General features: G+C 48.2%; 1 protein-coding gene across 1 annotated transcript in view; it reads right to left on the bottom strand.

Annotated features, from left to right (window-relative positions):
• Window positions 1-6,820: 6,820 nt before the first annotated feature.
• The window catches only part of LOC137416803 (uncharacterized), a 39,259-nt gene continuing 23,131 nt past the window's right edge, over window positions 6,821-22,948 (bottom strand). The window contains exon 4 of the mRNA XM_068102451.2: window positions 6,821-7,741. Coding sequence (XP_067958552.2) covers window positions 6,957-7,741 — 785 coding nt within the window. The 3' untranslated portion in view covers window positions 6,821-6,956. The remainder of the gene's footprint in view (window positions 7,742-22,948) is intronic.

Below are 22,948 nucleotides of genomic sequence, written 5' to 3'. Positions count from 1 at the left end.
GTGCGATGGAGAACGGTGGAGGGCAAAGTAGGATGGAGAACGGTGGCGGAGAGATTGGGATGGACAATGGTGGCGGGGAGAGTGGGATGGAGAACGGTGGCGGGGAGAGTGCGATGGACAATGGTGGCGGGGAGAGTGGGATGGAGAACGGTGGCGGGGAGAGTGGGATGGAGAACGGTGGCGGGGAGAGTGCGATGGAGAACGGTGGAGGGCAAAGTAGGATGGAGAACGGTGGCGGGAGAGTGGGATGGAGAACGGTGGAGGGGAAAGTAGGATGGAGAACGGTGGCGGGAGAGTGGGATGGAGAACGGTAGAGGGGAAAGTGGGACGGAGAATGGTGGAGGGGAAAGTGGGATGGAGAACGGTGGAGGGGAAAGTGGGATGGAGAACGGTGGAGGGGAAAGTGGGACGGAGAACGGTGGAGGGGATAGTGGGACGGAGAACGGTGGAGGGGATAGTGGGACGGAGAACGGTGGAGGGGATAGTGGGACGGAGAACGATGGAGGGGAAAGTGGGATGGAGAACGGTGGAGGGGAAAGTGGGATGGAGAACGGTAGTGGGGATAGTGGGACGGAGAACGGTGGAGGGGATAGTGGGATGGAGAACGGTGGAGGGGAAAGTGGGATGGAGAACGGTGGAGGGGATAGTGGGATGGAGAACGGTGGAGGGGATAGTGGGATGGAGAACGGTGGAGGGGATAGTGGGATGGAGAACGGTGGAGGGGATAGTGGGATGGAGGACGGTGGAGGGGATAGTGGGATGGAGAACGGTGGAGGGGATAGTGGGACGGAGAACGGTGGAGGGGATAGTGGGACGGAGAACGGTGGAGGGGATAGTGGGACGGAGAACGATGGAGGGGAAAGTGGGATGGAGAACGGTGGAGGGGAAAGTGGGATGGAGAACGGTAGTGGGGATAGTGGGACGGAGAACGGTGGAGGGGATAGTGGGATGGAGAACGGTGGAGGGGAAAGTGGGATGGAGAACGGTGGAGGGGATAGTGGGATGGAGAACGGTGGAGGGGATAGTGGGATGGAGAACGGTGGAGGGGATAGTGGGATGGAGAACGGTGGAGGGGATAGTGGGATGGAGGACGGTGGAGGGGATAGTGGGATGGAGAACGGTGGAGGGGATAGTGGGACGGAGAACGGTGGAGGGGATAGCGGGATGGAGAACGGTGGCGGAGATAGTGGGATGGAGAACGGTGGTGGGGAGAGTGGGATGGGGAACGGTTGCGGGGAGAGTGGGATGGGGAACGGTGGCGGGGAGAGCGGGATGGGGAACGGTTGCGGAGATAGTGGGATGGGGAACGGTGGTGGGGAGAGTGGGATGGGGAACGGTGGTGGGGAGAGTGGGATGGGGAACGGTTGCGGGGAGAGTGGGATGGGGAACAGTGGCGGGGAGAGTGGGATGGGGAACGGTGGTGGGGAGAGTGGGATGGGGAACGGTTGCGGGGAGAGTGGGATGGGGAACGGTGGTGGGGATCGTGTGATGGAGAACGGTGGTGGGGATAGTGGGATGGAGAACGGTGGTGGGGAAAGTGGGATGGGGAGACTGGGATGGAAAATGGTGGTGGGGAAAGTGGGATGGGGAACGGTGGTGGGGAGAGTGGGATGGGGAACGGTGGTGGGGAGAGTGGGATGGAGAACGGTGGTGGGGAAAGTGGGATGGGGAACGGTGGTGGGGAGAGTGGGATGGGGAACGGTGGTGGGGAAAGTGGGATGGGGAACGGTGGTGGGGAAAGTGGGATGGGGAACGGTGGTGGGGAAAGTGGGATGGGGAGACTGGGATGGAGAACGGTGGTGGGGAGAGTGGGATGGGGAACGGTGGTGGGGAAAGTGGGATGGGGAACGGTGGTGGGGAGATTGGGATGGAGAACGATGGTGGGGAGAGTGGGATGGAGAATGGTGGTGGCTAAAGTGGGATGGGGAACGGTGGTGGGTAAAGCAGAGATGAAGAGGTACATCGCAGACAGAAGGGCAGTTTGGTGAGGTTTGAATAAGGAAAAAGACAATATGTTGATTCTTGATAACACCTGAACCACACCTCAGAAAATGGATCTCTCAAGTAACCGACACAGCATAATATGCACACAATGCCACCGATGCTTTACTAGCATATCCTCTTCGCTTCATTCCATTTGTCCAACCATAACATCTTGTATTGTACACCGCTCCTTTCCTATGCCATCTCCAGGCATTGCAAATCGTCATTGCCGGGCACCAAAGGGGGCTCGGCAGTGACGCACGCTGAAAGAGAGTACTCAGTTTTCACTCTGGTTTCTTGTTTTCTTTCTTGGTTGTCCGGACGATATCTCAGCCATCCTTTGAGCTAGGAAGCTGAAATTTCGGCACAGTAGTGAGCAAGTCCTTTGTCAAATACGGTATTTTTTGTTTTTTGAATAATCAATTAATTGAGGAGTTATTTAATTATTAGCGTTTAATTAAGTACTTATTTAATTAATTAAATTTCATTTATCTTCTGACCATTATTAACTCAGGCACCTTTTGAGTTAGGAAGCTGATATTTGGACATGCCAATGACCAGGTGATTTGGCTGCAAAGGATATTTTTGATTTATTAATTAATCAATTAATCGATTAATTATTTAATTATTCGATTAATGACAAAAAAAATTTTTTTTTTTAAGTTACAGATTCTGATGAAATAGTGGTAGTTTATGTGTTCTCTGACCAAATTGATTAATAATTTAATTTTTTTATGATTATTATTTATTTATTTTCATTATTAATCATTTATTTATTTTCTTTCTCATTTGGCCAATATCTCAGGCACCTTTTGAGCTGGGAAGCTAATATTTGGACATGAGTGACCAAGTGATGTGGCTATCAAGGATATTTTTGATTTATTGATTAATCATTTCATCTATTAAGTATTTATTGATTAATCGATTAATTATTTATTGAGTAATCAATTAATTATTTAATTTTTTATAAATGACTTATTTAATTAAATTTCTAAAAGATACATCTTCGGATGAAGCACTACTGGTTTAGTTATGCGATTAGCCAATTGATTATGAAAATATTTTGTGATAATCTTTTATTGATTTTAATTATACAATTAATCAATCAATTAGTGTACACCTCTCCCTCCCAATGCAGCCTCAATGAGCTGCACTGCGGTATTGCCGGGCGCCGGAGGCGCCCCGGCAATGCCGCGCTGCAGCATATTTAATTATTTGGCATGGGGCGGTGTACTTTGAATGTATGTGTACTTGTTTCCTTTTCAATCAAAACCTTTATTCTCTTCACCACCATGTGCGAGGGTGTATGATTCAGGTCCAACCTTCATGCTGTTACCTTTTATTAGAACGAGGTGTTCATTGGCAGACTAGAGCACAGCATTGACTCCTGTTCGGAGATGGGTACTAAAACCTACTAAATGCATTCGCTGTGAATGAAGTACAGTATTAAAATATACAAGCCTCGTTATACGGTAACCAAGGTAAAATGGTACAAATTTGATGACGGTCAAGATGTTGAGATGGTGAGTTCTTTCAAATTCCTGGGCATTCACATTTCATCTGATATGTCCTGGACTCTGAATACTGGAAGTATCTCCAACTAGAACAATGCGACTGTGTCGCCAATATGCTTCCGCATAGTCCCACAACGGGTAGATGCCATCACTCTGCATATGCATGCGAAGGGGATCACGTTTGTGCAGTTTCGTGTTGATCGGATAAGGTTCGTTTTTTAAATCCAAGATGGCTGCGAAACCACGTGACCTATGACATCATTTTCAAACTATATGCAACAGTGCTGTTTGATGATATTTGTAAAATTTCGCATCGATAGGGTGAGCGGTTTCAGAGATATAATTATTTAAGCGTTTCTTTCAATCCAATATGGCTGCCAAACCATGTGACCTATAGAACCACCTTCAGAGGCCATTTTTCCCCGCAGAACAGGGGTTGGCCTTTTCCAGGCACCGTGGTCCCCTTTTTGAAGCAATGCTTCATGGCCGGATGCCCTTCCTGCCGCCAACCCTGTTAGTCGCCTCTTGCGACACACAGGGAATTACCAGTGAACTGGTTCTCCATTTGCCGACCTCGGAAGGATGACAGGCTGAGTCAACCCCCCTGGCATTAATTCAGCAATCGACCGGGATTCAAACCTGTGATGACCTATGATGACTATGACCTATGATGTCATAAATTCAATATTTCAATACAAATGGGTCAAAGATCATGTGCATGCAATTTCAGATTTTTAGGATAAGGACTTCGATTAAAACATTTTTGGCTGGTATACCACTTCACCTATGATGACATCATTATCATGCTTCTGTTCCCCATTGGGAGTACTTGACAATATGCTAAGTTTCAAATTTTTCCATTCAGCGGTTTCCGAGAAATATTTTTTAATTATTTGCTTTTAATCCAAGATGGTTGCCATACCACGTGACATATGACGTCACAATTATCATAAAAACATTCTGCATGGGTGTCACTCCTACCCTGAAAGTTTCGTTTCAATCGGACATGTGGTTGCTGAGAAAAACGAGGTTTAGCCGGATGGACGGACTGACGGACAGACAACCCGAAAACATAATGCCTCCGGCGACTTTGTCCGCGGAGGTATAAAAAGGCCCAGCAGCACCTGTACTTCCTCAGACAGCTGAAAAAATTTGGTTAGCATTGCGATGTTTCAGTGAACTTTTGCCACAGTGTTATTGAAAGTATTTTAACGGGATTGATTATTGTTTGGTTCGGCAACATCGCTGCACACGACCTCAAGTTGTTGGAAAGAGTTGTTCGTGCTGCGCAGAAGATCATTGGTGTTGACCTTCCTGCACTAAAACTTATCGACACGTCCAGTTGTTTTGCAAAAACCACAACTATTTTTAAAGATTCGAGTCATCCTGGGTTTAACATGTTCGAACGGTGGTGGGGAGAGTTACGCCACACTACGCCACACTACGCCACAGTTACGCCACACTACGCCACAAGACTACGCCACATTCTGGCCGTGGGTACCGCAGTATTAAAAAAAAAACAACCGCCAACCGTTTCAGGAATAACTTTTATCCGAGTGTGGTCCAACTTTTAAACCATGAATCTTGATTTTTAGACGTCTGCCATTCTTTTTTGTGAAATTTTACTTTTCATTGATAGAACTCGTATTCCAAAAAATACCCAAAGTCTTTCTGTGATATTCAGGGATGTTACATATGACATTAAAACGATCTGAATCTGCTACAGCATGGAGACTGACCGAATCCCTTGCCATTCCTTGTGGTTGTAATCTCCTTGAGAGGATGTCAGAAGATGGAACGGATCCCTCTCGAGGCCCAAATCCCTGTTTATCTGTCTGTGAGCAGGATGTTTCAAAAGGTTACGGATGGATTCGGAAAACACTTGATGGCAAGGACGAATTGTTTTTTTTGTTGTTTTTTTTACTCCCAATGGTTATATTTGTTGTGGTTGTGTGCTTCCCCTTCTCTCCCCATCTTGTCTTCCGCTCCCTCTTTTTGTATATTTTGTTTGTCTGGTTGATTTGTTTGTGAAATAAATGTTAGCTCTTTCACGAGCCTCGATTCAGTATACAAAAAAAAATCAATCCCACTCCACCCTCCAGGTCTTTAAAACAGCTGTTCACTGCCATCTCTTATCCTCCCCCATCCAAAACCTTGATCTTTTCTACCCTCACTAATTTCGGTCCCCTTGTGTTTTATACCTCTCCCCCTTCCCACGCCTCCTCCCCCCAAGCCCTCTCCCTCCCACACTTCTCCCTGCTCTCAAATGTTGTGGTTGTGTGCTTCCCCTTCTCTCCCTATCTTGTCTTCTGCTCCCTCTTTTTGTATATTTTGTTTGTCTGGTTGATTTGTTTGTGAAATAAATGTTAGCTCTTTCACGAGCCTCGATTCAGTATCCAAAAAAAAAAAAAAAAATCTCCTTTTCCAGGTTACAGAACATGGAACGGAGTTCTTCTCGGGCCCAAACTGTCCACTTTTTAATCGGATCACATTTCATGGATCAAGTTGTGATGCTTTCCTGTTCATATCACTAAATCACAGTCAGCCTCTGAAACTCTGCCACGAGTTGCTACCGATTTGATATCTTTAGACGTTACGCAGATAAAGGGATCTTTGGAAGTTTTCATTTGATCCTCGAAAGACTTTTCTTTTTCGTGTCCCCCCTTTCCCGCTCCCTACCTCCCACTACCGATTTCTCATGTGTGAAATAAATATTAAAATTAAGGATGGTCTCCTGATCTTCCATGCTCCGGCTCACCTATTTTTAATTCTCCTCTGCTCATTTGGAGCTTACTTTCTGTTGCTTTTGGAGCAGATGGTACCTCTTCACCTTTTTGCTTTGGTGCAGAGATTTGTCTTGTCGTGAGGAAGCCATCTTCTTTCTCACTAGAGAAGTTGCAGTTTGTCTTTTTGATACACATTTCGGCTGCTCAATGTGGCCTTCCCGACTTGTATCTCAGCATTGGAGAGAGCTTTATCCCTTTATTGTCATTTCATAATGGTTTATAAGCCTGGTGTTGGCGTAACGGTTAGGGTGGAGGGCTTGGGATTCCAAGGTCCTGAGTTTGAATCCCGTTCAGCTGTTGAATGAATACCAGGTGGGGTTGACTCAGCCTGTCATCCTTCCGAGGTCGGCGAAATGAGTACCAGGGTACTGGGTCCTCTCTCAAGGAGGTTAGTGGCAGGATTTGCACTCCGGCTGCCGTAAAACACCTCATTCCATAGAACAGACAGTGGTGTGTGTTGGGATGGTGCTGAGGAGTTGTCCAAGGCCGCAGAGACGCGCTGATCCAGCGTACGCTATATATAATGGTTTGTCCTCATTACAATGGACATTTCATTTGTTTACAGCCAGCCATATGGCATTTTCCATGGGGCTCTGTTGGTTTGCCAGGGTTCACCGATGGCATTATTGGAAGGTGTACCTCTCGATGGTAAATGGCTATTTTAAAAACCCTACTACTTCGTGTGTACGCGTGCATGCCCTTTCAAAACTGATTGATCAGAGAAGGCTCTCCCACAAACTTTACAAATGTATGGGCGCTCTCCCGTGTGAATTCTCATGTGAATCCGCGAGTGCGATGACTGACGGAATCCCTTACCGCATACAGTGCAAGTGTACGGGCGCTCCCCCGTATGAATTCTCATGTGTATCTGACACGTTGTTGAGTGAATGAATCCCTTCCCACATGTACGGCAGACATAAGGTTTCACTCCAGTGTGAATATATGTGTGCTTCCTCAAATCTGATTGATCCGAGAAAGTCCTTGCACAAACTCCACAACTATATGGGCGCTCTCCTGTGTGGCACCTTGAATGCCTCCTCAAAGACCTTGCATTTGAAAAAGTCTTCGCACAAACCGTACACTTGTACGGACGCTCCCCCGTGTGAATTCGCTTGTGAATCTCACAGTCCGAAGACTGAATGAACCCCTTACCACAAACATTGCATGTATAGGGGCGCTCGCCCGTGTGAATTCTCATGTGCTTCTGACAGTTCGACGAGTGACCAAATCCCTTACCGCACACACCGCAGGTATATTGTTTCCCTCTTGTGTGAATATCTGCATGTCTCATGAACATGCTTTGATCACATGTGCTGTAAGGACAATCAGTGCATTTGTACTGTTCATCACTGGGAACTTGGCGGTGCATCTCCATGTGCATCTTCAAAGCTGCCTTTCTGGTGAAGCTGTGAAAGCATGAGGTGCAGGTGAACTTCTTGACGAGTTTCTTCTGTTTTCCTGTGAAGAGCATTCATCAATGTAAAAAAAAATGTCAGCACCAAGTTTACACTGAATGGAAGCTTAAACTACCAATGCCAAATTGTATGTTGAGAACATATTGTTATGAATTTTGGGGTAGGGGAATATCTAGATTTAGGTAGATCTGCATAGGTAGGTGTCCAGCTGTCGTGATAGGGAACCTCACCTGTAATAAGTTCTGTGTTTAGCCCGGTTTGTCGGATCAAGTGTGTACCTGTGATCATACAAGGATGATCGTGTGATAGTTCTAGGGAGTAAGATAATTCCCCTGTGTGTCAGACCTGGTGATCATACTTGTGTCCCTCATGGCAATGCACTCTTGTAGACATTAGATAGGCCCATTAGTGCACCACATTAATTAAATCCCCCCCCCCTCCCCTTACAATAACTGACCGGAAGACACAGGCAGGAAACAGCCGTGTACAACGGTGCCATGGAAGACAAACATCGTGCAGGCGGGCAATAGCCACACCCAGAGGGGCTCTTGATTGGCCAGGGGAGGGGCGAGCAACAAACACCACACCGATGTTCAGAGTAGGGGAGGACGTGCGATTGGTCAAAGGAAGGGCAGAGAGCTTCTCCATGATTGGGGGTGAGAAAGGTAAAGGAGCGACAAACTGACACACTGGTTGAGGTGACTGAGGGGACCCTCACCGTGCACAATAATTGGGTACATGAGCCTACGAAACTGAATACCCAGCAGGGGGAGTGTGTTGGCTCCGAGCTGGATTTGGACAAGGAGGAATTGGGAAATTGAGCCTCGGGAAAACTGGTCCCTGTAGGGAATGTGGAACAGCTGCAGGGAGGGGCAGAACAACCCGAGGAGGGGGTTGTTACCTGCAGCTGCGGGTTGGCATGGAAAATCAAAATGTTTAAAAATAAAAAGAAATTTATGTTTAAATGGGAATTTGATTGGCACAGCCTTGGAGGGAGTTGGTCCCCAGGCTGCGGAATTTGGACCAGGAGAGGTCATTGAGGATGGCCTCGGGGAAAGGTTTCCCCTTTGGAAATTTTGTTATGCCAGCCAGCTGGGGGGCTGGGCTGGCGAGATTTGGACGTGGGGTCCAGCCATGGGTGTCGTGGTACGACCTGGGCCTGGGTCTGGTGGACTGTGGCGTCCTTTGTCCATCGGGGTGCCGCCCGAGTGGGTCTCGAGCCGGCAGGGTCACTGGAACCTGGTGGGGGTTAAGACCTCCAGGGGGTCCGTGGTGGTTTCTCAGGTACCTAGGATGGTGTATAATGAGGACCACTAGAGGGAGGTGTTGTGGGTCACGCTTTGGTGGTTGCACCTCGGATGGCCAACATGGGCCTAATGTGGTGACCGCACGGGCATGCGGCCTGACACCCTCTCCCTGAGACTCTGGGACAGCCAGCATGTGGTGACCTGCCATGCTGTGCTGGTCTATGGACGCGGGTCGAACCGAATGGACAGGGATGGACATAGCCTACTGGACAACCATTGGGGCACCTGTGGAATGTGATGGTGTGAGAATGATCTTCCACAGATGTTCCGTTATGTTTGTGGACTCTCGGCTTGGGAAGAGAACCATGGGATTGTTGAATTGGGAGTGTGTAATGTGCCGAGCATATGGGCCATGCTCGGCTGGCATGTGTTGGGAAAAGCATCTTTCAATGTATAAGAGATTAGTACAATGTGAAAAATGTTTGGCATGGGTAATCTGAGGGTAGATGCAAATTTAAGGGTGAATTCTGTAAAGATGCATGGTGGTCACTGACAGCAGTGACACCATTATTGATCCATGTGTGTTCGACCAAAGTGTTGGAGGTTGGGATAAAATTGATAGGGTAGCAGGACACAGCCTTCAACTGGTTACGGGGGCGACTGTGCCAATATTTGGGACGTGGGGTTATGGTGATGAAGTTAGGGTCTGGGGGTCAACGTGGTGCTGTGCGTGTCCGAGGTGTGTGGACCATGTCTTCTGGAGGAGTCCCCTGGTGGAGCATGGCTGTCGACTGGACCTTGGTGTGGTCAAGTGTGGGTGGGCACTGGGGGCTGCCGTTGTGTGGACTGGGGGATGAGGGCGGCGTAGGTGACGTGAGGGTGGATGCCACACACTGCGACCGTCTCCCCCAGGGCCGAGGTTGAGTGGGGTAGTGTTGGCAGCAGGTGCTCACCACATTGGCCAGCTGGGGCTGGTGCAGCCGTGTTCCTCGCAGGGGGGCCGAAGGATGGATGGTGGATCGCATCCTTATGGACGCCCATGGTCCATGTTGGCGTTTCGGCTGCTCAGCTTGTCCCGATGACCCTTGCCGACAATGCCAATGGCGACATCTCCACATCTCCACATCGGGTGACAGGTGGGTTTTGGCGCTCTTGCTTCTTTCGTCGCTGGGACAGCAACCCCGCTGAGTTTGAGCCCCACTCCTGGATTTTTGGAGAGAAAAGGACGCCAAAGGAAGATTGGGGTAGGGTGGATGTTTTTCTGCATTTTATTTTTGAAGTTATTGTCGAATAACGGCATTGTGCTCGTGCCTCAGGCCTTGCCCGTGGTCTTGACTAGATGCTAGACCGCACCACACTTTGTCGAATAAAATGGTTTCAAAATATTTTTTCACGATTTTTGTGCCTAACATGTGATGCCTGACGCTAGTAGCTACACACACATGTATGGATTGTCGATGAATGGCATAAAATTAAGGATTTAGGGATTCGGGAATATTTTCCTCAGAAAAAATGTGATTTCTTTTCGAAGCCCTCCAGAGCTAACGATAGCTCGGATTTAAATTGTTTCCAGATTTTGCAGTCGCTAGAGCGTCTTAACACTCGACTGAAACAAATTCGGTGGAATTCATTATTTTTGTAAAAAATACCTCAGGTTGTAATTACATCGGAAAATCCCATATAAACGTTCCGCCGCTTCACGGCAAAATTTTAGCTCCTAAGTTCATTCTGATTTCACTTTTGGCGAGAAAAAGCAGTACCTGCAAATAATGGTAACCTTTATTTGACGAAACCGGACGAAAAATGACTGAGTTATTCAAAATCCAACATTTTATCGCATTATATTTTCCAATTAAATTATTTTCTGAGGTAAACGTGCAGGCAGACTTTGTGGCGTTAATTTAGCTCCGATTTGAAAACGGTTTTCGATCGTAGTCTTGCCTTCGACGAATTAATAAAATACTGCCACAAATTTGATGAAAATCGGAAAACATTTGATCAAATTTGATCGGCCGATTTGTTCTTGTGCAAGGCCTGGGTGCAGCGCACACGAGTAGCTTTCCTGGGCCTATTAAAATGGTTTAAAATGTTTTTGATGATTATTGTGCTTATCATGTGATGCGTGATGTTACTAACTACACATGCAATTATACATGTAAGGGTCGTCAATGGATGGCATAAGATTAAGGATTTAGGAACTTGGAAAAAATTTCCTTCAGGAAAAAAGCGATTCCTTTTGGAATCCATAGAGAGCTAACGGTAGCTCGGATTTAAATTCTGTTTCCAGATTTTGCAGTCGCTAGAGTGTCTTAACACCCGACCGAAACAAATTCTGTGGAATTCCGATTGTTTTTGTTAAAAAATACCACAGGTTGTATTTACATTGGGAAATCTCATGTAAAACTCGTAGCCACTTCACGGCTTCATTTTAGTTCTGAACGTCATCCTTTCTTCACCTTTGACGAGAAAGTGCGGTATTTGCAAATAATGGTAACCTTTATTTGACGAAAATCAGACGAAAAATGACTTAGTTATTCAAAATCTAACATTTTATCGCATTTTATTTTCCAATTACATTATTTTCTGAGGTAAACGTGCAGGCAGATTTTACGGCGTTAATCCAGTTCCGATTTAAAAACGGTTTTCGATCGTAGTCTTCCCTTCGACAGATTCATAAAATACTGCCACAAATTTGATGAAAATCGGGAAAACTTTGATCACAATTTGATCGGCCAATTTGTTCTTGTACGATCGTTTGGTTACCATAGTAGCGGCTGTGCAAAGCTGCGCACACGAGCAGCTCTCCCGGGCCTACTTCAACGACGATAGTGCTAGTGCTTGAGGCCCTTGGCCTTGGTCTTGGCTAGATGCCAGACCGCACCACACTTTGTTGAATAAAGTGGTTTAAACATGTTTTTTGATGATTATTGTGCCTTGCATGTGATGTCGGAAGTTACGAATTACATATCTGTGTGTAGTTTATTGACGGATGGCGTAAGATTCCCGAATTTATGGACTTGGGAATTTTTCCTCAATATTTTTCGTATTTCTTTGCAGGGCTAAAGTAAACTTTCTGGAAAGCTGGAAATAAGCTTGCTCTGGCTTCCTGGAAATAAACTTTCCATAAGCTAAGGGTAGCTTCGATTTAAATTGTGTTTCCAGATTTTGCAGTCGATAGAGTGTCTTAACACCCTGTCGCAACAAATCCGATAGAATTTTGTTGAAAACTGGTAAATTTACGGCACTTTATAATTTACATAGGGAAATCCCATGTAAAACTCGTAGCCGCTTCACGGCTTAATTCTACCTCTGAAATTCGTCCTTTCTTCACCTCTGGCGAGAAAGAGGGGTATTTACGAGCAATGGTAACCTTTATTTGGTGAAAATCGGACAAAAAATGACCGAGTGATTCAAAATATTAACTTATACAATAGAAGACCTGAGTGCAAGAAGTACTTTAGTCACAAAATAACACTTTTGAGATATTGAGGATCAAAGTTTTCAAAACATGCTGCAGATACTTTTTTTTAAAGGTGGCATACTGTGGAGCCTGTTGCTGGTTCCAGGGGCGAGACAGAGCAGACAAACCCTTTTTGTGGAAAAATAATCCTTTATTACGAAGAAAACGATAAATTAGTTTTGGACTTAAGTACTTTTTAGGGCTAAATACCTTGACTAAGGTACTTTTTGCGACAAAATGGCTGGACTTGGGTACTTTTGACACACAAAGCCCTTTATTTCTCATTTTTGATTGCCAAAGTCATTTTTGCGACGTCTTCTTGCCTTTCGTAGTTTAATTTTATGCAGAAATACTCAGTTAACGCCAATATTACCCAGTTAAGTCCAAAATTACTCGGTTAAATCGGAACTTAATGTCCTAAATAAAAGAAAACCTAAGCTAAACGACATACCTGATGCTTTGGCATCCTTCGTTCTCTTTCTAGCCCAGTCTCCAGGGTTTCTTTTTCGTTTTTTGCCCCTGTCATGCCTGCTATCAGGGTTATCTTCACTCCCACCATGCTGTCCAGCCTCCATGGTCGCCATTTTCATAGCTTGTCGCGTGACACATACTAGCATTTTGATTGGACAGTCATGGACGAAGGAACTTCTTGCTCAAACATTATGGACTTGGGTATTTCTTGCACTACATTTTAGTGAATTCAACAATGACCATATACCAATATACAGGACTTGCGTACATATTTTCGGAATTTTTTTGTATCAAATGATGCTCTAGCCATTATAGATTATAGTACTGGTGCCAGCTCACTTAAAAAAAAAAGTGACTTAAGTACTTCTTGCACCCAGGTCTTATAAGCTCTTTTAATGCCAAGCTCATGACGTCATGACGTCCGCAGCACGACTTTTGATTTTGAAGTGATTTTGTTTTCTCGTGCACGGCTTTGTTTTACAGCGAATTTAAAATCTGTTTACACTTTTTCCGAGAAAGTGATATCCCCACGAAAGTCATATCCCCGCATCGAGTAGGATATTTTATTTGGTGAAAATCGGCCAATTTGAACTAGTGAAATCAAAAATGCGATCGTGGGTTACCATTGCAACGGCAGTCCAGATCTCATCACCAATCTACTTAAATAGCTCTCTCTGGCGTATTTCAACCTCGATTTCAAATTTGTCTTCTGCTCTCGTCTTACTTTGGGTATGTTCACACTGGAACACTGCAATCCGTTTCAAATGAGACAAAAATTATCGAGTTCTGGTGTATAGAAAAAGAAGCGTTTCATTGTCTGATGGACCTGGTAAATACTGTTGCGGATATGGGATTTGCATCCATCCATATCCGCTTGTAAATATTCCCCTATTTCCTCAATACTTCCCAACTCTCCCCAATCCCCCAATCCCCCATTCCCTAGTCCCATTTTCTGTAAACAACACTCTGTAGACCCGACCTCCCCCTATTTCCCCCATTAAATGTCGCACCCAGGTTCACCGCATCTCATGTAAGACAACTATAGGACATCTTGCTAGTTATTCTTAGTCTATGTCAGTTAAGGATTCGTTTCCATTAATTCTGACCCTTCGTTGCACCAGAATGTGATTGTATGGCACCGTTAGGAAGTTTAGGACCTCCCAATACCTCCCCGCAGCTCTTCCTCACAGTTCAGCAACAACAACAACAACAACAACAACAACGAGCGCAGGGAGTGCGCGTCCTCACTCCGGCTTGGTTGGTAGGGGTGGTGGGAGGGCACCAGGCCTTCCCAACGAGCCGCCATCGGACATGTGCTCGACGGGGTTACCAAACAGGGGCTCCCTGTCGGCTCCTCGTCAAGGGCGGAGCCCGGTAACCCCCGCACCCAATGGAAGCGGCGGACCGGCCCCAGTGGGGCGGAACCAACCAGCCGAGGGCGTGTCACTCCCCGCTGAGCATGCGCAGTGAGAGGGAGGTGACGTCAGATGCGCGCTGAGCTTGGAGCAAGCAAGACCACCTCCGAGCGCTGTGAGACCTCCCTGCATCTTTTGAACCGTGCTTTATCCTGTCCCCGAGCCAAGGTGCACCTTGTGCCATCGACCTACCTGTCCCTTCCTGCCATCAATCCCTGTGTAAGTCTACCTTGTCCGTTTGTCCGTGGTCTGTCCGGGCAAAGATAAGACTGGATTTAAGTGCCCATCTCTTCTGTGTCTTTACCTCACTCTGCCTTGTAATCTACCCCCTTTTCTCCACCACTGTAATTATACCCTCCTCCGGAGGTCTTGAGAACTGTACCCCTTGCGTCGTTTCATCTATCCCAGTCGTCGTGTCCTTTCCATCATTGATTTAGCATAGCGCGATTTGGCCAACGTCTGGGTGAATCGGGTGAGTGTAAAGGGAAGAAACGGGGAATAACTGTTCGGTCGCGGAGCCTCCGCTCGGCAAATATAACATCTAATCCGCGGTCCGTAACAACTGGTGTCGGGGAGTGAGATACGAGGCCCGAACCAAATTTTTAAAAAACAGCTAGACAAAATTTGGTCAAAATTATAAAGTACCGAAATTGCTTTTGTTTTACAAAAACCCGAATTTTGAAAGTCGCGCTATGGGAGATCAAGACGGCTGGGTTCCGGTAGAGGAGAGTGAGGCAGGGTCGATCCAGGACCAAATTGAGGGACATGAGGAGAGCGAAGCAGTGAGGGCGGCAGGTTCGCAAAATGGCGGCGCTAGGCATGGGGAAGAGGAGCGGGAACAACAGGTCGGCGCCGCGCAGGGGATTGCGGTAGCTGTACCCGTGCCGCCGATGGACATGCAGGTCCTCATGGCGCAAATAGGGGCCCTGTTGGCCCAGAATAGCGAACAATTGGAACAAAGAATGGGCAAGCAATTAAGGGAGGACATGGGGGCCAATAGCCAACGGTTAGAACAAAGGATGGGGTCCAATAGCGAGAAATTGAGGGAGGACATGGGGGCCCAGATCGGAGGGTTAGGGAGTAGAACAGAGGGATTAGACAATAGATTAGGGGAAATACAGGAGGGGTTAACGGGGGTAGAAAACAGAATGGCCGCTCAAGAGAATCAAATGGAAGGGATGAAAAAGGGGTTAGAGGGGTTAGAAAACAGTATGGAAGGCAAATTGAGGGACATGAGGGACCAAGCGGAAAGGGAAGTTAAACAAATGGGGCAGCAGATAGAGGGGGTCAGAATGGGGGTAGAAACTAAATTGGATGCTCACAGGGAGGAAATGGAGCAGATGAGGGTGGCATCTGGGCAGGAGATGCAAGTGATGGGAGGGGAGATCAGAAGAGGTGTGAGTGAGGAGGTCGGAGGTGTGCACGAGGAGGTGAGGCACTGTGAGGAGCGCATGGAGAAGGAGGTGAGAAAGGGGACTGTAAAATTGCAAGGTGGTATAGAGGAGTTGACGCTGGGAGTGGAACAGCTGACGGAGGGACAAAAAGAACTAACGGAGCAGGTTCAAAGGAACACTGCGGTACTAGGAGGGTTAAAAGCGACACAAAACGACATAAAAAATGACTTGATAGCAACACAGAGGCAATGTCAGATGGTACGTGAGGGACTGACAACGAGGTTGGACGAGGTGACAGAGGTAATGGAGACGAAGGACCGGCAGGTGAGGACGCACATAGAAACGGTCAAGGTAGCCTTAGAGGACGAACTTGAGGAGACGCACCGGGAAATAAAAGAGGTGAAGCAGAAATTAGAAGAAGTGGAAGAAGGGGTGAGCGAAACTAAGAAGCGACGGAGAGGGAATAAGAAAGAGATAAAAGAGGAAGTGAAAGAATTGGTCCAAAGTCTGTGTTCGGATCGTGATGATGTGCTCATTAACCGGATGAGGGATTCGCAGGTGATGGAGGAGAAGCGAAGAGAAAGAGGACCCGGTGTAAGTGGTGACCAATATGGTCGTGCGTATGATGCGCCAGGTGATTTAATAAGCTTGGGGGTCGAGATGGACCCGGGTGTTCGTGAGAGGCCGTTGGTGAAGTGTGCGACAGGTCTGGTGTGCGAAAAAGGAGGTGTGCGAGAAAGTCCGACTCTGGGGTGTGCGAGGAAAAAGTGCGCGCCAAGGAGTGAGTGTGCTGTCGAGAGTGAGTCGGTCGTAGCGCGTGTGCGAGGGAGCACATGGAAGCGCGTAGTGAGGAGTGTTACAGAGGATGTAACGGAAGCATGCACGCCTGTGGTGAGTGTTACAGAGGATGTAACGGGAGGGTGTGCGCGAGAAAGGTGTGTAATGGACAGGTGCATGGGGAAAGAGTGCGCTGTCAAGAGTAAGGGAGAATGCACACCTGTGATGAGTGTTACAGAGGATGTAACGGGAGAGTGTGCGCAAGAGGGTGCGCGAGAAAGGTGTGTAACGGACAGGTGCATGGGGAAAGAGTGGGCTGTCAAGAGTAAGGGAGAATGCACGCCGGTGGTGAGTGTTACAGAGGGTGTAACGGGAGTGTGCGCAAGAGTGTGCGCGAGAAAGGGGTGTAACGGACGGGTGCATGAGGAAAGAGTGCGCTGTCCAGAGTGGAGGTGAGAGTAGTAAGAGTGACACGGAGCGTGAGTTGGTTGTGGCAGGTGAGAGAGGATGTACACCTGGAATGGAAGGATGCACACCTGGAATGGTAGAGCGTGTGTGGGAATGCACACTTAAGTTGGTAGTGAGGCACGTGGTTGGGTGTGCGAGTGAGAGCACACCTGTGGTTGTCACAGAGGAGGTGACCGAGAAGGGGGCGCGAAGAGGTGTGTTGGTGAGGTGTGCGAACGACGAATGTGTGCCAAGGTGTTCGGTGGTCAGGTGTGTGACCAAGTCTGTGAGCGGAATGAGTGTACCTGGGTGTGTTAGAGAAGGTACGACGAGGAGCATGGGAACAGCTGGATGTATGAGCAAGAAAGGGGTAGCGTATGCGTGTAAGCATGCAGGTGAGGCATCGACGGTAACCGGGTTAGCGGTTAGAACGACATTTAGCCGAATCGGGCCCTCGGTGCGCGTCGGGCAGCTTCGCGTGCCGCGAGGACCAGCGGGGATCCGAACCACGGCGGGTTCGAAAGGACCGCCGTACGCAATCCAGGCTGGGCATCGCTTTGAACGGCCGCGTCCGTGCTCCACTAAGCGGAGCGGGCAGCCCGATAGGAAGGGTCGTCATGGCGACCCCTTTTTGTTGAGGCGTTCCGGCAGGTCAAGATCGGGCCATGGGATGGCTCCGTGCCAAGGTGGTGCGTGGGATCTCGGCCCGGGTAAGCGTCCTTCCCTGCACCGAGTGTTGGACGCATCCAGCCGCCGGCACCAAAGAACCCGCATTCATTGCTCGGCTGTACGAAGCCGAGCTTTAGAAGTGAATTGGCGCACCGAGAGGATCTAGTAAGTAGACGGGTGATGAGGATAGTGTTTTGGCCCCGAAATTAGAAAAAAGCAAAATTTGATGATTGGCAAAGGATTGGCAGTAATGATTGGCAGATGATGGGTAGTGATTGGCAAATTTTTGATTTGTTGAAATTTGATGTGCAAAATTGGTAGTGGGAGGTGCCTGATGTGGTGGGATGGCAACTCTGTCATCCCTCACAGGGGGGGGCAAAGGAGCACTAGATTATGGGGTTGATGGCAGTGAAAACTAGCCCGGGAGGGTTAGGATATATCGTTTGTAGGGATCTAGCGAAGATGACATTAGGTAACGTTAAGTTTAGTTAGTGACTGATACCTGTAGTGGGGACGCAGGTAGCTTAGTGTGGATGATAATGACGTGGGAGCGCAATAGTTTAAAGGGAAGACGGAGGAGCGCGAGTTTTAGAAGGGGGTAGACAGAGCAGATGATGCAGTATGAATGGAAGTGCTGGTGAGCAGCTTCAAATGAGGCATTGGTGAGGCAATGCTCAGAGGTGTGTGTGAGGTACAAGCAATGAATGAGAGAGCATTGCGGATGAGTGTCATGGTGAGTAGTGAGTGTTGTGGATCAGCGCGAATGCGCTTGGGGAAGAGAAGGGTGCAGGCGGCACCAAGTATGAGAGCACAGGTGTGCAAGTACAGGTGTGTGAAATATATGGAGCAGAGAATGAGTGGTGTGGAGAGAGTTGGAGTAAGTGGTACGGCGTGGTGTGCATGGTGCGAAGGTGTGGATGGGGGAAGAGTGGCCCCTTTCACGAGTACCCAGGGCGGGTAGTGTAAGTGTTAGGTAGAGGGTATAGGTAAATTGTGGTTGGATATTGGCATCTGTGGTGCGGGTGGAAGAATGATGATTGGATGGGTGCATTAGTGTTGTGGAAATAGCTGGGCGTGTAGCCTGTTAGTGTGTGTAGTTGGTTTGGGCACTCCACCACTGTGAGGATGTCGGCCAGGTGAGGCCGCAGGTGGGCTCTGGGAGCCGGTACTAGTTGTTGTGGATGGGGCCCGAGGATCCGGAGGACGGACCCGGGTAGCCCAGTGCCAGAGGGCACCGAGTGGGGTGACAGAGCCAGGAGGGGCCTTCCCCAGTTAGTTAGGTTAGGGTGAGGAGCTAGGTAAGCTCGGGTGGCAACTGCAGTGGTGGAGGTGTGCAGGTGGGTAGACCTGCTGGGAGAGCTACACGTCGCAGCCCAGAAATTGTGCAAGGGCACCGGGAGATGAATCGGGGGAGTGAGACCCCAAATTGAGAAGCACCACAGTTTGGTCAATGGGAATTGGTTTTTAGAACCCATCGTGTAAGTTGGCCAATGGATTTGCAGGGAAAGACCCCGGGTAATGTAAAGTTGTTAAAGTCATTTAGGAAATAGTTAGGATTGATGAACCTGTCGCACCATACGCAGCCACTTTCCTGAGGTGATGATGATGACTCCACACCTGTGTTTTCTTTGTTTTGTGTTGCAGGAAATGAGAATTGCTGTTTGGATTTGTGAGACGCATCACGACGTGGATGAGACATTGGGGTGATTCCATCTCTCCCTCCTTAGGAGGGACTGATGATGAATTGGTGATGGCAAATTTTGATGTTGAGTTGGAGATGGCAAATTTTGATGAGAGTTGGAAATGGCAAATTTGATTGGGTAGGAAGGAGAGAAGACGAATTTGGTTTATGGGAGGAACGGGGAAGACAGTAGGGACGTTTGTTGATTTGTAAAGTAGATGTTTATGGGTAGTGTTGTGTTTTGTGGATACAGTAAGGGGTAAGGGAGGGGCAATGTAGGTTACCTGGTGGGGGGGGGGGGGGGCGTACGGTAGGAACGTACCTGTCTCACCTGGTTCCCATGTGCCCCCAGTGTGCATTACCTTGTATTGCATGCACTTTTGCGCCCTTACCACCTTACTCACTTGTCTTCTTTTGTCTCCCACCTCCGAGGATCTGGCTTTGGGGCAGAGAGAGAGAGGAGAGAGAGAGGTGGTGGCTCCGCAGTTGTGGGCCTGTACTTCCGCTGCTTGCTGCCTGGATCGATACACCATATGGACCGCAATTTTTGTGGCCGCCCACAATGGACCGCAGTTCTTTTGCGGTCAAGCACCACCCGTTGATGGACCTCTGGGTCAACGTGGCACCCATGCCATACAGGTGAACCACTTTTAGTTGGCCCCCCTGACGGCCACAATTCAGAAATGGACGCGGTTGGCGCCTTTCTTTATTTCTAAAGAAGCCAGAAGGCCAAGTGCACTTCATGAAGGCAAGACCAGCGGCAGAACATCGGCCGGCTGCGACACCACCAGTGACCATGGACACTTGATTGTGCATTGTTATTGAACACTTTATTGGAGCACCGAATGATGCTCACTGTGCATAAGGGGGTGGTGCTTTTGGTGCTTGGAAGGGGTGCTCTGCACATTATTAAAGGCCGTAGGGCCACAGGGCACTCATGGGTTGGTGTATCGATGCTGGCATGCGTGCTCTCCCTATGCATAACATCTGCATGTGTTCCTCAAAGAACAGGTCCTGGATCGTAGTGTAAATATCAGTGTAGTCTTGTATAAATGATGCTCCCTACCTACCGGCTGTATGTTTAGTTTGAGGATGCTTTCCGCGATTCGGTTATCCTGTGGGTGTGTTTCTGTTAGGAGAAGGGTGCAACGTCGCAGGGGGACATATTTACTCATTTGTGAACATCTGTAAAACTGTCGCACTCAGGGTTGAGTTAATAGTAGAGGGAACTACATCTGAGTGCCACACTAAAGTAGGTAAAAATTTATCGGGTCGGGACGCCCCGAGGTCGAGAAGGGTGCAGTGTTGCGGATATGGGATTTGCATCCATCCATATCCGCTTGTAAATATTCCCCTATTTCCTCAATACTTCCCAACTCTCCCCAATCCCCCATTCCCTAGTCCCATTTTCTGTAAACAACACTCTGTAGACCTGACCTCCCCCTATTTCCCCCATTAAATGTCGCACCCAGGTTCACCGCATCTCATGTAAGACAACTATAGGACATCTTGCTAGTTATTCTTAGTTTATGTCAGTTAAGGATTCGTTTCCATTAATTCTGACCCTTCGTTGCACCAGAATGTGATTGTATGGCACCGTTAGGAAGTTTAGGACCTCCCAATACCTCCCCGCAGCTCTTCCTCACAGTTCAGCAACAACAACAACAACAACAACAACGAGCGCAGGGAGTGCGCGTCCTCACTCCGGCTTGGTTGGTAGGGGTGGTGGGAGGGCACCAAGCCTTCCCAACGAGCCGCCATCGGACATGTGCTCGACGGGGTTACCAAACAGGGGCTCCCTGTCGGCTCCTCGTCAAGGGCGGAGCCCGGTAACCCCCGCACCCAATGGAAGTGGCGGACCGGCCCCAGTGGGGCGGAACCAACCAGCCGAGGGCGTGTCACTCCCCGCTGAGCATGCGCAGTGAGAGGGAGGTGACGTCAGATGCGAGCTGAGCTTGGAGCAAGCAAGACCACCTCCGAGCGCTGTGAGACCTCCCTGCATCTTTTGAACCGTGCTTTATCCTGTCCCCGAGCCAAGGTGCACCTTGTGCCATCGACCTACCTGTCCCTTCCTGCCATCAATCCCTGTGTAAGTCTACCTTGTCCGTTTGTCCGTGGTCTGTCCGGGGTAAGATAAGACTGGATTTAAGTGCCCATCTCTTCTGTGTCTTTACCTCACTCTGCCTTGTAATCTACGCCCTTTTCTCCACCACTGTAATTATACCCTCCTCCGGAGGTCTTGAGAACGGTACCCCTTGCGTCGTTTCATCTATCCCAGTCGTCGTGTCCTTTCCATCATTGATTTAGCATAGCGCGATTTGGCCAACGTCTGGGTGAATCGGGTGAGTGTAAAGGGAAGAAACGGGGAATAACTGTTCGGTCGCGGAGCCTCCGCTCGGCAAATATAACATCTAATCCGCGGTCCGTAACAATACGATAAGAACCACAGTTGTCTTCGTGTTAACTCTAACCCTAACACCAACCATAACACTAAGACTAACCCGAAGACCAACCCGAACGCTAAGACTGACCTCAAGACCATTCCTCACGCTAACATGAAACCTAACACTAACACGAACACGACGACTAAACATAGCACTAACATGAAGTCAAACCCTAACACTAAGACTGAAACTAACACGAAGACTAAACCTAACACTCGCACTAACTGTAACACGAAAACAAACCATAATACTAGAACAAAGACGAAACCTAACACAAAGACTAGCACTAAGTCTAAATATAACACAAACGCCAACACTAAACCTAATACTGACACGAACGCTAAGACTAAACCTAACATTAACACTAAGTCAAATCCTAACACTCGGACTAAAACTAACACGAATACTAAGACTAAACCTAAACCTAAGACTAACACCAAGTCAAATCCTAACACTAACACTAACATTAACACTAAGACAAACCCTAACACTAACACTAACATTAACACGAAGACAAACCCTAACACGAACATTAACACTAGGACGAACCCTAACACAAAGTCAAACCCTAACACGAACACTCACATTAACACTAAAACAAACCCTAACACTAAAGCAAACACTAAAGCAAACACTAAAGCAAACACTAAACCTAACACAAAGACTAGCACCAAGACTAAACTGAACCGACGTCGAAGACTAAAGACTAAAAACCTAACACTAACTCTGGAAAATATATTCTTTACGATTATTCCATTATTATATGATGCATGAGGTCACGAGGCACATGTATGTGTCATGTGCATGCACTATTAATGCATGCATAAATTATTCACAGATTATGTATAAGAGTGTTGCGGATCTCGAGCCCGTCGACGTACCTGGCTGTACTGAGGAGTCGAGGAAGGGACGGGTAGCTAGTCTGGCCGGCCAGACGAGCGGCTATCAGCCTCCCCCACCCCCGCCCCCCCACACCCTCGCAATGTCACACGGTCTAATATCGTCTCACCTTCCCACTCTTCCCCTGTATCCCTGGACCTCAATGACGCAGGGAACGAGGTTAACCACAGTTGCTGGGACGAGCTTGGGGAGCACTGAGCCCTGGAAGAAGGGACTAATGGCAGTGATCGCACGCCGCCAGGAGCCTGGGTCAGGGACATGGGGCGGAAGGGGTGACCGTCTGAGAGGTGGCCCTTGACTCGATCGCTCATATTGGGGGTCAGTGGGTGTGGTTGCGGTGGCTGG

The sequence above is a fragment of the Myxine glutinosa genome, chromosome 1 (assembly GCF_964187855.1).
Source record: "Myxine glutinosa chromosome 1, kmMyxGlut1.1, whole genome shotgun sequence".
In the NCBI taxonomy this organism is placed as follows: Eukaryota; Metazoa; Chordata; class Myxini; order Myxiniformes; family Myxinidae; genus Myxine; species Myxine glutinosa.
Note: the sequence above shows the minus strand (reverse complement) of the source record. Positions and strands in the feature narration are given on the sequence as shown.